An 18,840-nucleotide genomic window follows, 5' to 3' on the forward strand; every position below is an offset into this window, starting at 1 on the left:
ATAGCATTATCTTTTATCCATTGTTCAAGTTCTTGTAGAGGTTGTTTTGAGTGCTTACTAAATCATCAGTGTTTTTGCAGCAGACTACAGCAGTTGATTCATCTGTGTAAAGTATTGTATCTACATTTATTTTGCTAGGCATGTCATTTATGTAATATGAGAACAGAACTGGTCCTAATATCGAGCCCTGGGGCATGCCTGCTTGAATTTCTTTCCAGCTAGAGCAAGTTTTCTCTCCATTCTGATGTATCACCACCATTTGGTATCTGTTTCTGAGATAAGATGAAAACCATCTTATAGATTTTCCATGGAAGCCATAGGTACCCAATTTTTGGAGCAGTAGCTTATGGTTTACTGTGTCAATCACCTTTGAGAGGACACAAAAAATTACCAGATACAATTTGTTTGTTGTCAAGGCATTTACTTATTTTACAGATTAGTTCATTTACAGTTTGTTAAGTGTTTCGTCCCTCCCTAAACCCATATTTGTTATTGAGAATAATATTACCTTCCATATTGTACTTTTCTAATTGATTACATACTATTTGCTCAACTATTTTAGAGAAAACTGGGAGTATAGACACTGGACGGAAATTTACTAAATCATCTTGTTTTCCTTTTTAGTTGATTGGACAGACTTCAGCATATTTCAGTCAGTCTGGAAAGCAGTCCTCATCAAATGATTGGTTTATTATTTTACAGAGTTGAGGTGGAATGCTGTCACTTCTTGCCTTTATGATATTTGTTGGAATTTCATCCCAGCCCACAGATTTGAGATTTTTTAATGATTGTATGATGTTAGCTACTTCCATGACATGATACTGCAGTAAATTTAACCTCTCTTGATTCTTGCAGTACTGCATCTTATCTTATTTGTGGAAGCAAGAAGTTATGAATTTTGTTTGTGCTTATGAAGTACTTACTAATTTCTTCACAGATGTGCCGATTGTTAGTAACAGTATTCCCACCAATTTCTAGTGTGTAATTAAAATGTTTTGTTTCTTCAGTACCTGTTTCTTTTTTGACAACCTGCCATACTGCTTTTGATTTATGTGAGGTATTAGCTATATATTTACTGTTTGTCATTTGTTTTGCTTGTTTAACTACCCGATGAAATATTTTTTTGTATTTGATTTTGTACCTAATAAATTCAGCATCATGGTTGGCTTTCGCTTCCTTATGCATTTCCCTCTTTCTAATACTAGATATTCTGATACTTTCCATAATCCATGTCTTACTTTTATTGTGTTGATACGAGGGGCAAACATTTGTTGAAAATGCTCTTGGATTCACATATGAAAGAGTTGTAATTATTGTTTACTGAACACTGGTTGCTGAAGGTCCAGTGGGTTTCCTTTAATTTCAAGATAAATGTGTTTATATTTGTCTGGCTGAAATTTCTGACCAATTTTACTGTGGGCCTACATGTTTTGTCTATGTATGGCAATGACATAAAAAAAATTGAGTGATCAGATATTCCTAATTCTATTACATGTTTTTCTTTATTCCCATAATTTTTGCTGCTCACTACATTATCAATGCTTGCGGCAGAAGTGGCTGTTACCCTGATGTACTCAGTAAAATTTAGTGTTTAGCCATTTGTAGCCAACCAATCCTTCAGGGTGGTATCAAATCTGTTTTCGTCCCTCATATCTATATTAAAATCAGAACAAATTACAATCTTTTTATATGGTTTCCCTATCTGCAACCTACTCAGCAGAGTTTCAAATTTCTCTGGAAATGCCCTAGTAGCCCAATATTCCAGGACATGATATATGCTTATGATTAGAAAATTGTATTCAGACAGCTCAATGCAACAGCTTTCGAATACCTGTTCCTCATTTAAACAATTGAAAGTAGTTTTGGCTTTGTTGTTTTGTGCCTGTAGTACTAATATACATGATCCCCCATACCCCTTTTTTCTGCAAAAACTTGATGCTAACTTGTATCCTGAGAGTGAATTTAGTAGCCTGACATTGTCCCATTTAAGCCACAAACAGCTGTTACTCCACTCATATCTTGCTTTCTTCCATTCCCATCTAGAGTATGGAATTTTGCTCTGGGGTAATTCCTCAGGGGCTAAATGTATTTTCAGATGGCAAAAGAAGGCCAGATGTATACTAGGATTAGAACCCAGAGATTCCTGCAGAAACCACTTTAAATATCTCAGTGTAATGACAGTACCTAGCATGTACATATACAACTGTTTAATGTATGCTAAAGAAAATCTGGACAAATTCAGCACGAGATGTGATGTACACATACAACAATACCAGAAATAGTCGCTTGTTGGATTTTCGTTTTTCGAGACTAGCTGTTGTCCATAATAACTATAAACATTTGGGCATAAATTTTTTCAATAAGTTACCATACTCAGCTCGTACAGCCCCATTTAATAAAGTGAAGAGTGTATTGCAAAACTGGTTAAAATGCAATGAATTCTATACAACTGAAGAATTCCTAAGAAATACTCACTATAATATAAGCTTTTTATAAGTGATAAAGAAATGTTTTCAATTCTTAAATAAGCTAAATAATTCTGTGTATGTAAGTGTTTATTGTGCTTAACTGTACTCCATTGAAAACTTTGATGAAGCCAATTGTATGAAAAATACTGAAAGGTGAATAAAAATATTCTATTCTAATATTCTATTCAACTACACTACACACAAGTTCAATGGGCAACATGTCACGTGAACTTATAGGCAACAAAAACTATGGTACAAGCTGGTATTGGATAGTGCTGACCCATTACTGCATTGTGTGATCCAGTGTTCACTCTGAGACTGATGACTCAAACTCACTCACATGCTGATATGGCAAATAATGAGGCATACTGGCACTTGCTTTTATGTCTCCATTTTATTTCATGGTTGAGCCAGCATTGCGTAAACCTTTTTAGTAATACAAGACATGGTGCTGCATGGGTAACACATACACCGTCTCCACAATCTCAATAATTAAATGCTGATAAATCTTCTATGCATACTCACAGTTTGGAATTACTTATGCTATTCCACCATGGTATTTCAAATAAAACTCTTGATGGCAGTAAAGAAACTGCCTAAAACAATTTTTGCAACAGCCTTTGTGACTTGCATAGATGGTAACTTTTTCATTGGAAACTTCTTACTCAATAGTCTCCAGACCAGAGGAAATTGCTATGTACAGCCATCTTTGTAATGGAGATAAATGGGAATTTGCTTTTCAGAGCAGTTTGAGAGAGCATATTTTGTCTCCAATCATGAATTGAACAATGTGGTTGGTGCACACTGTTCAGCCTCTCAACATGCTTTGAAGAATCAGTTCCAGCTTATGCCCTGAACACATTGTCACATTAATGGAAGAAGGGGTGTTGGCATTTGAAGTAGGCTTATAGGTAACCAGAGAAGAATCCGACCACACTGTACATTACCTGTTTCCTGGCAACCAGAATGGTCCAAGCATATGTAACCACCACGAAAACAGTATGGTATTTTGAGTGAGTATTATGGACTGCTGTAAAAAACAGTATCATGGTATACAATAAGTTGAACAATTAAACACCTGAAATTGAATCCAGATCAATGGCATCAGATTCTCTTCACTGACAAGTGCAAGATTTATCTCACACCTGACAATCATTGTAGAATAGTGAGGAGGCAGCCACGGACCAATGCATATTTAAGGCATGAAGTTTCAAGGGTTCTGCAGGGAAGTAGATCAATCATATTCTGAGCTGGTATCAAGTAAAGACGTCACATGCCTTTCATTACTATGAAGCCTAATTATAGGATTCCACAATTCCCAGCCATATAGTCAAAATTTCAGTGGTGGTTTCATCTTTCAACATGATGATGCATGAGCACACTGTGTCCACCTCTTAACATTTACCCCCAAGGAGGTAAGAATCGACTGAAAGAACGGCCTTCTCTACCTATTGTCATGAACCCAACTAAGCACATTTGGGACCTGTTATAAGATACAGTACATCACCACAGGAACTTTCCCCACATAGTGGGTGTACTCAGGAGATACACTGTTGAAGAGTGCAACAGAATTAAGTAGCAATGTCTTGACTAACTTGCGGACAGTGTGCCAAGGGGATCTAAGCACGATACAATACAGAGGCTGGAGCAGCATGGTATTTGGTCTTAAAAAGTAGAAGATACTGATTTTGCATATATCTGCACTTTCGAACACACTGCCTTTATTTTGTTTGCTGGTTTGCTTTTATTTCACAGTGGTGTTAGTTTCTTGCTCTTATTCTTGGTTTCATAATGTTTATTTTTCATTTCCTGCTGTCCTCGAGTCTAATGCCAAACAAAATCATAGACGAGGATTGGAACCTATATAGTGGCAACTATTTATTCACAACCAATACAAAAGAGTTACATGTTTGCACTTTTTACTGTCCCTCAAAGTAGTCACCAGCATTGTGTAGGACCCATTGGCAGCAACGTGGAAGGCGTAGTATACCGTTAGCAGAGCCTGTTACATTGATGGTGCGAATGGAGCGTACTACTGTCTTTCACATCTCTGGAACAGTTCTAAGTGAATGCCATGAGGCGGTTCCTTCATGTTTGGAATCAAATCAAAGTTACAAGGACTTAAGTCGTATTACTGTTCGTTTTAGGAGCATCACCTGCGACCAGCTTTGCAAAAGAAGCGGCAACACTTTCTGTGCAACCCAACCATCATTCTGCATGACAATGTGCAGGTGCATAGAGTGCAATCTGTGGTTGTTCTGTTCGGTTGATGGGATTGGGAAGTACTGTACCATCTGCCATGCTCCCAGACTAAAGTTCTTGTGACTTTGATTTGATTCCAAAGATGAAGGAACCACTGTGTGGCATTCGCTTCAGAAATGTTCCAGAGATTCGACAGGCAGTAGTACGCTCCATTCGCACCATCAATAGAACAGGCTCTGCTAACTGTTTACTATGCCTTCCACATCGCTGGCAACAGGTTCTACACAATGCTGGTGACTACTTTGAAGGACAGGAACAGGTGCAAACATGTAACTCTTTTGTATCGGTTGTGACTAAATAGTTGCCACTATTTAAGTTCCAGCCCTCCTATATCCAGCTGCTGCAAAAACTTTTAAAAAGTAGTTTACAAACACAAGTAGTCAGCAGTACATACGAGGGTCGGTCAAAAAGTAATGCCTCCCATTTTTTTTCTACTTAAAAAAAATAAGTTAAGTGAAAAATTTGAATTAGGCGCCATTCCTCAAACCTTCTTCTGCAATCCACTGCAGTAGTACCTTTCTGTGTCAACAGGTGGCAGCACAGCAGAAGTTTGTAAGATGGCCGACATCGATGTTCGTTTGAGACAGCGTTGTGTGACTGAATTCTTGAATGCAGAAGGTGAAACGCCCATACGCATTCATGAAAGACTGAAGAAGGTGTATGGTGTTGTGACAGTGGATGTCAGCACTGTTAGACGATGGGTTCGTCGTTGTAAGGAAGCTGAAGGGCAAACACCGTTGACTGACGAAAAGCGGAGCGGCAGGCCGGTGAGTGCAGTGACTCCACACAACATTCAGCAAGTTGATGACATCATTCGTGGTGACCGTCGGGTGACTGCAGATGAAGTGTGTCGCATTATTTCTCTTAGTAAAGGCAGTGTGATCACGATTATTAAACAATTGGGGTACTCAAAAGTTTGAACACGGTGGGTTCCAAGAATGTTAACCGATCAGAATAAAGAGGCAAGGAAAACAATAGCCTCCCAACACTTGCAGCGCTTCCGTTTGGAGGGAGATGAGTTTCTGAAAAAAATTGTGACCGGGGACGAAACATGGGTGCATTTTTTTGAACCCGAATCAAATAGGCAGTCAATGGAGTGGCGTCACACAAGCTCGCCGAGGAAGAAAAAATTCAAAACTGTGCGATCGGCAGGGAAAGTTATGGCAACAGTTTTCTGGGATACAGAGGGTGTGATTCTGGTTGATTTTTTGGAGCAGGGATGCACAATAAATTCTGTTCAATACGTCACAACCCTCAAAAAACTTAAAGCACGTCTTCAGCGAGTTCGCCCAACAAAATCAATGGCAGATGTTCTTCTTTTGCATGACAATGCAAGACCACACACCAGTCGTCACTCCTCTGACGAGATTGTCAAAATTGGATGGGAAGTTTTGCCTCATCCCCCATACAGCCCTGACCTGGCACCATCAGACTTCCATCTGTTCGGGCCACTAAAAGAAGCTCATCGTGGGATTCATTTTGAAGATGAGGAGGCCGTCAAAACATCCGTGCGTCAATGGCTTAGGAAGCAGAGCTGTGACTTTTACCGTGCTGGGATACATGCCCTTGTTCAAAGATGGACCAAAACTGTAGAGATGGGCGGAGATTACATTGAAAAATGACAAAATGATCCTCAATGTTGTGGTTTTCAACCTATGTAATTGCATTTAAATTTCCTGACAATTAAACGTAGAAAAAAAATAGGAGGCATTACTTTTTGACTGACCCTCGTAGGTGGCGAGAAATTCCTGCTGAGTATATCTTTCTTTATGCAAACATCTGCAAAGAATTGGGAATGAAAGTGTGTTTCATAATCTGACACAATGCTAAGGCTGTTAACAAGCAACTCATTTATATGAAGAACATAAATGTAAAACTGTGTTGCTAATGTGATTTGTAACAGCTAATGAAAAATTATCAGCAGTGTGAATAATAAAATAAAAATGTGGTACCAAAACTACACAACCTTAGATGAGACACTTTGTTTAACCATACACAAGTCTGAATATGGAAGACTATAAACGTGACTGGACATCAGCAATGGATGTCAATGAAACAAAAATGAGTGAAACCACACAACTAGAACACAAGGAAATAGTTTGGAGCTGATACTACACAACTGTTCTTAGTGACAGCATAATACTCACAGGCAATGTTTTTACGTGGGCTCCTCATACCAAAAGCTGAACTTGTAGGAGACATTTTCGAATGCCCAGGATAGTTGGATGATGGTGACTGCATTCCTGAAGCGTAGTCACCCGGCAAGGCATCAATAATTTCAACAGGAGTGAGCTCCTGAAAAAAGGCATATTTGAGATATAAGAAACAGAGTTAAGTAGAAATAATAGCCACATAGTACAAAGAAATACTTGCAGGTTTTATGTAGATTATTTTGGCTGCACTTCTGCTTCATTTGTAGCAGTAGTCACCCATGGATCACTTTTATAAAGATATTGGACACGTCATGGTATTAAAGTTTAAAAACATACAAAAATTTAATGTATTAATTCCTTTATATACCTTTAGATCTAGTTTGACAAAGATGGGACACACAGTTGGTTGTCCTGGCATTTGCCTGAAGTAATTCAGGGAACCCCCCCAAAAAAACCTAACTCAGAATGGACACATCAAAATGGGAGACTATATCATTCTGAATACAGGGACAAAACAAGGACAGTCAATTTGAAACTACACAATCTCATTCAGTTCATCCCTAGTTTACAATACTTTTATGCAAATAATTTTTTTTATAATTTAAAAAGCTAGTGCTACACTCTTCATTTACTTCCCAATAATGAACATGACACACACTACATACTTGTTATTTTATATCGTAACACTACACACATTATCAACTGACATCAAAACCACTACTATCTGGACAAGTTCATCTCAAATCATACAGGTTACAAAAATGAATGTGTCACATCACTATTTTGAAGTTTCTTGAAAAAATATACATATATATTGAAGTTTCAAAAAACACCTCTCCAAAATTATAATAATTTGATTTTCTGATGATTTGTTAAAACACTATAGACCTCCCTACATGAGAGTGTTTGTGAAAAAATGTCTTAACAAAAGGGAACATTGAAAAATTGTAATAAAGAAACCAAAAGTGAGAGTTCTGAATTTATTTTCAATAAATACTTTGTTCCCAATACTGTGAGACACAATTAATATGTACACACTTCTGAGTTTGTTTTAAAAAAACTCTGAAAATTTAGCTTTTTGTGAATTTCAAAATTATGTTTTAAAAATATGGATAGTCACAGAATGTCAACTGTCTTGAGAAATGTTAAAGTGGAAGGACTGATAACTGCCTGCTATGATATTAACATATGAATTTTTTTTTTACTATCCGAATAATTGTACATAAAGATGAAACAATCTAAAATGTTTTGCCTATTTAGAAATTATTTTCTCCAAAACCCCATCCTAAAAGTTCTAAAAATTACAAGTATGTTGGTTGGTCATTGTAATTAGGGAATGTACAACAGAGTAGGCATTACTTGTCTCTTCAAAATGTGAGAAATTTTTTACATAGACATAAATCTACACTCAAGGTCAAGAAACCATGGACACTTAAATATTTAAATTAATTGTTGATTTTAAGTAGATGTCATGCAAAACTGGTATTTCTGAATCAAAATAATTACTTTACAACATTATAATCAAGTAGAAAAACAATTCATAATTTTGTTCAAAATTATTTTATAACAAAAATGAGATATATAGAATATTTATACCCACTTTTCTTTTTATGATATTATTCACAAATTATTATTGTCTTGTGTCATGATTTTATTTCTTCATGACTTTGTATGAATTAAAATTGTCTACAATTCAACACTGCACTGTTGAAAAGAGTTCACACATCTGCTTCTGATTGAACTTGCATAGCTGAGCTAAATTTGCATATGGACAAGGATGCTCCAACAAGAGCAGTACTTGGCCATTTCAAAGCATTAGTAGGACCATGAGGTGTCATAAAAGAGACAGTTATATTTTGCACCTCATGAGAGACACTTATTATATGTCTCACCCACCATTGCCATACACACAAGCAATAAGGTGACTCACTACAAAGTCTTTTATGTATAATGTTGTCTCTGCATTTCATATAGATTAACAGGCTGCATTTCATGGAGAACCATTCTTGCAATGTATATGCCACTCTGGGATGCAACCCAGTAGTGACTTGATTGAATTCCTATCATGGGCTTCATAGCAGACCGTTCTCTCTCTTTTTCTTTGAACCAAGTTCCCTTAATATACTTTCATTTAGAATTAAGAGTTTCACATTTGTTACTAATGTTTATGTGGTGTGTACAAATCCAGTAGCATCTCTTACAGTATCAACAGTTTCATGCTGGAGATTAAATCTTCAAGATGGATACAGAGACCTCCTACCCCATCACATGCACTTTTTATATGACCTGTTGCTGAAAATAATCAGTTTTTGTATTAATTCCTGGACTACAGTGTTGACCAAGCCCATAAAGCTGAAAGCGGTTTTTAAAATGAGATGCTGTATCATCAGTCACACACGTGTTTAGGAAATGCATGGCCTCTAGATGCTATGTCATCAATTATCATGCTGAAAGTGTAACATGCATGTGCACTGTCAAGAATGAGATCATCACTGACGATAGCAAAACAGTGGGATGTTCCAAGGAAGTAAGCAACACATATGAATATTGATACCTGTGATGTGTGCCAATGGTAACTGAATTTCGTTCTGCAAAAGCAACAGACCAGTTCTCAGCAAAGTTGGAATGAAAAACTAATATGTCAGTAGTCTGGGATGACGCTGATTTTACTTCTGCTATGACCTGTCTCTGAATCATCTGAATATGATGGTGAGCTATTTTTTCATGGCCCCATGCCTAACCTCTGTAACAAACTCCTCTAGCTCTACTGTCTTCTTCACCAACTCTCCTCCCTCTGATAATGCGTAAGTTACTTCATTGTCAATATCCTGAAGGTGTAATGCTACAACGGTCGTCACTTCAGCACCAGGACACATTGCACACTCCTGCAACAACATTTACCTTGCGGCTCTTGACATATACACAAAAGCATCAGGTCCATCTCTGTGTATTTCTTTCTTGTGACACTACTTATTGCAAAATAAAGAAGTTTCATGTTGGTGCCTCCACATGCTTTCTTCACTGGCTCGCATTTTACCCATTTTGGTCATAAGGATTGGAATTTTGTGAGACCAATTTTTAAATTCAGGTTCCCCTTTTTCGTTAGGAGATATGCTTCTCTTATTGTCTTGTAATATATCTTTTTACCTTTTTAACTTTTTCACCACTTTCACTAACAGAGATAACATCAACCTGGTTAGAACTTTGCATGCTGCAATCTTTGTCATAAATTAGGTAATTTTCTCGAGCAATAGTAAGATTATCATCTTACAACGGACGTCCACAGTAAGAATCTGGGCATGCTCAAATACCTTTCTCATTTTTTTACAATATGAACTTTTGAAATAAAATAATATGAGGAAGTGGATATGTATTTCTGTATCTTCTGCTATCATTGTCAGTAACTGTACTTTCGCAGTATAGATGGCTTTAAGATAGCAGTACTTAGGTTTTGAAACCACACATCACATTTTGTGCACATATCACTATCTTCACAAAGTTTTGAAGATGCTGCTTGTGTAAAAGTTCCAATTTTCTTTTTACATTCTGTGCTCTTGTGGTTCTTACCTTTTCTGGAATGTTTAACGCGGACTACAGGAGAAATACATACATTCAACACATCAACAACTTCACATCCAGGAATATAATCATCTGCACTGTCTTCTTCAGTTTCATATTCGGGTGATGGTGATTGCTCAGTTCGGTTGTCACTAAATTTCTTCTTGTACTGAGTGTAACAATTCCTGCACAATGGATGTGATGCTAATACAGTTACTTGAGGACCAAGGTATTTCTGCAATACCTCTGACAGATTTCCTGCAACTATGAAGTATTTTTAACTTGTCTTAAACACCACCTTCTTGTGTCTTATTTCATAGCCCACACACCTCTCCCTGTTATTACAATATTTCCTCACTGACACTATATATAACAAAAAGTTAAAACAAACCACAAAACTTGATGCAGAATGGTTTATGTGCAAGTTCTCATTCATTTGTTATAAACAACAGAGCACTGGAAACAATGTTGCCAACATACATATTTCACGCTTGAAATTCAGTGATGCGAAATACGCAGCATGTTGAAAATTTTTTAACATTTTACACAGAAAAATATTGCTCACTGTGTTCGTACTGACTACTAACATATTAACCAAGCAATATTTCGTGTAATTCTCAAAAGTTTTGGGATGAGGGTTTTCGAGTAAATAATTCATAAAAACTAGTAAAAATGCAATTTTTACATTTTTAGTAATAAATATTTACATGATATGGATAGCTGGAGCAGAGAAGATACTGTTAATAAATTACATCAGTAGTACCTGGTAACATAACAGAAAAGGTAGTGACTTTCCACATCAGGGAGGAGGGGGGGGGGGGGGGGGGGGGAGGAATTTCGTATTTCCGCCCTAAATTTGTAAGTTAAAGGAAGCCCATAAATGTGGGGGGGGGGGGGGGTCAACTAAATTTCAACACACTAAGAGGGAGCTTTAAAGCAAAACATCTACCAGATCTCCAGAACTTTTAGTTTCTTGCTTTTATTTTATTTTTGTTCTCTCCTTTCTTTTAAGAGCTATTTACAAAATATACATTTTTCAAAGGGCCATACCATTTACAAAAATTAAGATAAAACAAAAATACTTTATTTCAAACATTATGATATATAGAGAACCAATATGTGTATTTTTACACAGAAATTCATGATCACAAGTTGACATGACCTGTACGATTTGAGATGAAATCACCCATTTTATTCTTCCTATGAGCAGTATTTTCTACAGCTTTTTCTACTGAACTTTTACAGGGCTTCCTTCCACAGAAATATTACACAAATGGGAGTTGACATACCTTATAAATAATGAGGTAAAGGTATCTTTTGAATTTAATATCACACTTTGCTAATTGGTATAATTCAATTATCTTGCAAATCACTTTTTTGTCTATCCTCTCTGCCTCATTTAGATGAACCAACAATAGTGCCATAAAAATTGTTCAAATGGCTCTAAGCACTATGGGACAACATCTGAGGTCACCAGTCCCCTAGACTTAGAACTACTTAAACCTAACTAACCTAAGGACACACAAATCCATGCCTGAGGCAGCATTGGAACCTGCGACCGTAGCAACCATAAAAAAATCAGTATTTGTGATTTACAGTTACTGCTGAAATAATCATTCACCCTAAATTTCAGTATATATTAATGTGAATAAAAGCACATTTCCAAAAATTTTTGATAGTTACGAGTTTTGTGTATAATCTATTTCGTAGTAAATTGGTATCTGTGATATAGTTGCTGTAGAACATATTGTTATGTCTTAACTACAATCCAGTCCAATTTCAAAACCAGGATGATCAATAAAGAATAACACTTAGGACCGAAAGTAGATTACAGACACAAACATACAGCCAGAATGTAACTCATCTCCTGGATGGAGAGTACAACTATTTATGCAAACACGGAATAGTCCAGAATACGCATTCTTATATTAACATAAAGAGTTTCACAAACCATCTAAACTGGTCACACGTTTTGAACTGGCAACTTGTAGCAGGACAGACCAGAACACTAACTGCTACTCCACGAGGCATGCAGCACAGCTTGTGGCAATATTATAGCTAATATGTCATGTTACATTTAGTTTCCCCTGTGGTAGGAGTACAAATCATCTTCCCGTATCATAAATTAATGCTATTTTTAAGTTTGTTAGTGACGGTAACATCAAAAAACTTATAGGAAGTTCATATCTTTTCTCCCATACTTTTCCATAGCCTTGATAGAAAACTCGTTTTGCACAGTAACTGCTTCAGTTTTAAAGGGAATTAGTAAAATATTTAGCTTAACAGATCCAGAAATTAAAAATTCTGTAAAACCTTGCACCAGTCACAACTGAGTACCAACAGTGAATGCTGTTCTTGAACAACACGGTTTTGTAAGCAGCTTGAAATCAAACCAAAGAATTGGAAACTGCTGCAAATAGGTATAATGAGAGAGCTCCTAAGAGACATACCTTAAAGTACTATCCTCTCCTCTGGATCCCATTGCCTCTACAGAAAATCCAGGATCTATCACTACTTGTCCATTTTACCGTGAGTGATGTGTCAGTGGTCAGATGAAGTGCTCTGTATAGGGGCGACATGAACCAATGTGTCATATTGAATTGTCCCCCTACAGAAATGGCAGCAATGGATGGGCAGAAACACTAGCTGCATTCAGTGTGTTTGCTGGGGGCCTCATTTAACATGTTGACAGGATATTCTAGCAACCACTGGGGGAATATGGAACGATCAACTACAGACTGAGGTGCATATTGGAGTAAAAGTGTCTGTGTCTGAGCTATGAGGTCATACTTTGATCATCCCAACAACTGGCACACAAGATTGAGAAAACCACCTTTGAGCATAGTGTCTCAACAAAGCTTACAATTTTCAGCCATGTCCCGAGAACTGATCATGGCACCATGGTTCTCACTCGGATGGAAGGATGGAACCAGCAACTTCAAAGATTCTGTGACAAGCTAGCATGTAACGTCCTGAACTTGCAACTTACAGTTGACAACTATAAGGCTCCCCTAAATGGGTCAGGTGTGCACTACACATCAGAGACTGTTACAAAGGCAGCTGACACTGTGTGGGGTGCACACAATGTTTTTTTAGATTATGCAAATCAGAGATTAGAAATGAGCTCTACACCTTCACTTTAAATTCACCCAAGAAAGTCCTGTGACGTCATTACCGAACATACCATCTCCATGAGCCTTAAGACTCAACTCTTGAGTCTCTGCCAAGGTTCACTTGTCACCTAAGTCTATTGTTGGATACAAGTGGATTCAACTTGCTGTAAAAGGAGGGGGAGTACATGAGTTCACTAGCACAACTACGGACTTGCACCATTCCCACTATATATGCAACCATTTTGAAAGAAATTGCACCATTCCCACTATTTATGCAACCATTTTGAAAGAAATTTCTGCCATTAATCTATAAATTACTATTCACTAATTTCATACAAACATGATACCAGTTTCAAAGCCATTCTCACGTGCAAGCTGCCTGAATGACTAAAGCAAGTTAATACCAATGTAACCACTGATCAGTTAGCAGTGAATATTATTCTGTTTATAAATAAATTAATATAGAACAAACTTTTCCTAATACTGCTGTAAATTTACTTTAATATTTGATACATATTCAGAGTGTGTCTAACAATGATGCTGACATAAATAAACTTTCAAGGTGTTACCGAGTCTGTAATGGCAGTACCAGAAAACATGACATTAGGATTAAGTGCAATCTCTAAATAGTGATTAATTATTAAACTAAATTACATGAATGTATTATAAGTTACACAACTTACTGCTAGCCTATAATTGCACATTGCCATGACCAAATGAAGACAGAAGTAGTGCACTTTATTGTTGGGGGGATCTAAAGCAACACTGCTCAGTGCTCAGTTTGTGTTTGGCACAGGACATATTTTCTCAAGGTGAAGGAAGAATAAACAAGATACAACCATTTTGTCTTCACTGGATGCAATATATATATTTTATGTCTGAAGTGTAAACTATAGCATGAAAATTATTCCAGATATTTCTCTCCTCCTGTAATGGAACATACACTGCTGGAAAAAAATAGTACACTTGGAAAGCTGAGATCAATTTTTCTCTGACGATTGCATATGTCACCTGGTGTACAGTAGATGTACTAATAATGGTTTCAGCGACATCCGTCAACAGATAGCGCAGTGGCATAGCTACCAGAGCACCATCTGTGTCTACTCTTTAATACGGCATGCTCACAGTCAGAAGGCACAGTGTGGTGCAAACATGTGAAGCAAGCAGGCAACCATTCCACAGGGATGCACTCTTCATTCCTGCAGCCAACTGAACAAGCTTTCAAAGGGTCAAATTGTGACCTTCCGAGCCATGGGATGGAGAATTGCTACCCAAGTTGGATGTGCCGCATCAGTTGAGCAACGATGCTGGTATCAGTGGTCATGTGAACATTCTCACACCCACAGATGAGGTTCTGGAAGTCCACACATGACAGACACCCTCCAGGATCATCGTATCGTAAAGGCAACAGTACCATATTGTACAGCTACCACAACACAGATACGAGGGCTTGTGAGCTGACACATGTCAACACAAACTGTTGTAAAGTGGTTATTAGCAGAAGAACTATGCGCACGCACAGCTCTAACCTGTCTGCCACTCACGCCACAGCATCAACATGCACAGTTCAACTGGTGCCATCAGAGGATCACTTGGAAGAGTGAATGGCACAAAATGTACTTCAGCGATGAAAGCAGGTTCTGCCTGCTCGAAAGGGATTATCATTTATGTGTACAAAGTGGACCTGATGAGAGCTGTCTTGTACAGTGCATTTGTTGAAGACACACTGGCCCCACACCAGGCCTTATGGTCTGGGGTGCAATAAGCTACAACTCTCTTACACCTCCGGTAAAGGGAAGAAAACAGACAAAAAGGAAAACTGTTATAACACCAAAGTGACGTGTTTTGACATGCAAGCCATTTTTCAGTGTCTCAGCATTTTAGTATAAAAGTGACCACCTTGTATTCAACCTTACTTTTTATGATCTTAAAACAAATGATGTGTCCTGTTTTGTTTGGACCAAGGGCGAAGGGGTTGTGGTACACAAAAAGCCCTTACAATGACGAAACAAACTAAGTCTTTTCTATACAGACAATTGCAGTGGCCAACGAAAGACCAGATACACATTTCGTTTGTATCAGTTTGCTGTTAATATATTTCCTGATATCATGTCAATTATCCACACATTTTTGATGAAGGAACACACCCAAACAAAGGTAATAGTGCTCACTCTATGATCAAAAGGGAGGTAAAATGAGTATTAAAAAGAAATTCAATATATACACCAGACCATTTCATATCTTTAATCCATTCTGGTAAAAAGACTGGTCGACCATACATTGTTATTGAAGTGTCACATGAAGAAAGTGAAGCTCCATTTCAAAATACAGATATTATCAGAATAAGTGATATCAAAATTGTAAAGGTGATACATATATGGACAATGACTTCAAGGAAACTGATACTCAGCTGAAGAAAAGACAAAAAGCAAAGGATTCTCTGATACTTCAATCCACTTATGCCAAAAGTACCCATTACGTGAGAAAAAGAGAAGAAAGACTTACTTGACTTAATTAAGCATAACCATATCCCCAAATTTTATGCTTCCTTTTATAATCATCTGCAGTATCATTATAATGTTTAGTTTGAGTCCACAGACTTAGTGTTTATTTTTTTACCTTCAGAATTCTATGTCTTAATTTAGATTGCATACAAAGTTGTAAGCGTTGGTAGAGTAAAATTGGTAGTTTTTGAATTGTGCCAGTGTCAAAGCAAAGCAGTGATATGTCCTGCAAAACATTACTAAATGTTCTCTCTGAGAACTACCTACGATACATTGTTTGGAAGGCCACTATTCATGGAAATATATTGGACCTAATAGTAACAAAACGACCTGACCTCTCTGAGGATGTCCATGTAGAAACTATCAGTGACCATGGCGCTGTTGTAGCAACGATTACCAAAGTACAATCGGCAACTATAACAGGTAGAGGGACTTATATTTTAAGCACACTACATAAAGAATCAGTTGTGTCTTATCTCGGTAAGGAACTTTAAAATTTAGCTTTGGAGAGGAACATGCAGAAGAACTGTGGCTCAGATTCAGAACCTGTCAATGATACTAACTGAAGTTGATAGATATGTACCTAGTAGATTAATTCATGGTGGGCTAGATTCTCCATGGTATACAGTCATTGTAAAGAAAATTCTAACATTTGCCTATCAAGAGAGCAATGCCTGAAGTCTTCAATGAGTACTATAGCAGAAATTTTATTGAAAGGTCTCACATAAAACCCAAAGAAATTCTGATCATACGGATACACGGTTAATGGCACCATAATGTCCAGACACTCACGGACAAGGCAGGATTTGAAATTGAGAGTAGAAAAGCAACAGCAGAAGTGCAAACCCCTGTCTCCAATTGCTCCTTTACAAAAGAAAATCCAGAAGTACTGCACCAATTTAATTCTGACACCAATGGGTTGAGTGAAATAGATGTTAGAGTTGATGGCACTGAAAAACTGTTGAAATTGTTAAAACTGAACAAATCTCTAGGGCCCACTGGAATCACTGTCAGATTCTATACTGCCGTAAATGACAGTAGTAGGCAGTGATTTGCGGTCTAGTAACTCTTTATTTACAAGTCATAGAACAAATATTACGAAAGAGTTTACAATGAGTTATATCTTACAAATCAGCATTACCAATGAAAGATATAAATGTCTTCTTAATTTCCAGCATACTCACCACTCTGGTTAACCACCAGTGGGTGGGGATGGGGATGACCAACTGAACCAGACATGCTATCTGCTATTGTGAACAAAGTGATTGTGATTTTAGTTCTGCCACAGATTGTTACCCATCACTTACACGGATGGATTACACATCACGAGTTTGTGGTTCGCTTAGAGCACAAGTTTAAATTCAGGGCTAAAAAACATGTCTTCTGTCACAGAATATCTCATATTTCTAACATTGCAGGGGCCACTTCCAACATTACTCCACATTAACAGCATTTGTGCAGTGTCCCATGCCATGTTTGTGTGTTACCTATATATAACCAGTGGCTGATATGGCGACACTGTAGCAGAAAATGATACATGTCAACCATCAAGTAATTTCAGACTAACCGAAGGGGGAAAAAAGCCATGAAGAATTAAATTAACATTATCTATTTGTGGTCTACGACAGTTGTCTGATAGTGTGTAGTCACTTCAATTATGATAATCTCCACAAACATGTCCATAAATACTGTATCTGGTATTGTAATCATTTGTAGAGGACTGACCCATGGTGATTAGTTAATAACTTTCATAATCCATGGATCATTTTGCGTGATAAATCGTCATGATGTGGAACATTCATATTGCAAATTAATCTGTACATCTATTTGTACTCTAAACATCACCAAGTATTTATTATTCTTCTTATTATGCCCCCCACCTCCGAAATGAAAACAAGACATACACTCCTACCCACCACTTTTTATCAAGTCAAGTCTCTATGGACTGCGTGGCAACAACCAATTTCATTTTAGTGTCTAGGTCTTGTTCTTGTACCAGATTTGACTTCCTGCCAGTATCTCTTGAGCCATCAAGAAGTTCCTGTTTATGCTCTTCAGACAAGGATCCTCTCCGTCTTTTGGACATTGATGCCACTTTAAAACCTTGGTAGTTTTTTACCAATCTTCTAAATGTGTTCCTGTCAGGAATCTCTCTCTCTGAGATACCAATCTGCCTAAGATCTTTCTCATTTTCTTGTAATCATCTCAACCTTGTTTTCTTTGATTGCATCCATATTCTTTTTGTTAGTCGATCACCGTCCATCCTCATGAGATGACCATAAAATAACAATCGTCTCTTCTTAATGGATGCTGTGATAGGTTCTGTCTGGCTGTAGAAGTCCTCATTTGCTCTCATTCACCATTGTCCGTCAACCCACCACCTTTTATACATTAAAAAACATATAAATTCTTCTACGGAACAGGAGTTGTCAAGGAGAAACTTTTCAATTTATTTTCAAATTTTACCTTGCTGCCTCTTAGACATTTTATATCACTGGGTAAGTGGTCAAAAATTTTTATTGCAGTGTTGTGCACTCCTTTCTGTGGTAAATACAACCTTAATGCTGAGTAATGAGTGCCTTTTTTTCTTCTGGTATTGTAATTATGTATCTCATTGTTTCTTTTGAACTTTAGTGGATTATTCCAACTCCTTAAACAGATGTCTACAAGATCACGAGTGAACACCACATATTATTCTTACAGCGCATTTTTGGGCAATGAAGACCTCCTTCCTTAAACATAAGTTACCCCAGATCATTATTCCATATGACATTACTCAATG

At 37.3% G+C, this 18,840-nt stretch overlaps 1 protein-coding gene across 3 annotated transcripts in view; it reads right to left on the reverse strand.

The window, feature by feature from the left end:
* The window catches only part of LOC126284590 (histone-lysine N-methyltransferase SETDB1-like), a 318,415-nt gene that overhangs the window by 155,972 nt on the left and 143,603 nt on the right, over positions 1-18,840 (reverse strand). For all 3 annotated transcript variants that reach the window (XM_049983633.1, XM_049983631.1, XM_049983632.1), the window contains one exon: positions 6,878-7,025. In XM_049983633.1, coding sequence (XP_049839590.1) covers positions 6,878-7,025 — 148 coding nt within the window. The remainder of the gene's footprint in view (positions 1-6,877; positions 7,026-18,840) is intronic.

The sequence above is a fragment of the Schistocerca gregaria genome, chromosome 8, assembly GCF_023897955.1.
Source record: "Schistocerca gregaria isolate iqSchGreg1 chromosome 8, iqSchGreg1.2, whole genome shotgun sequence".
NCBI lineage: Eukaryota > Metazoa > Arthropoda > Insecta > Orthoptera > Acrididae > Schistocerca > Schistocerca gregaria.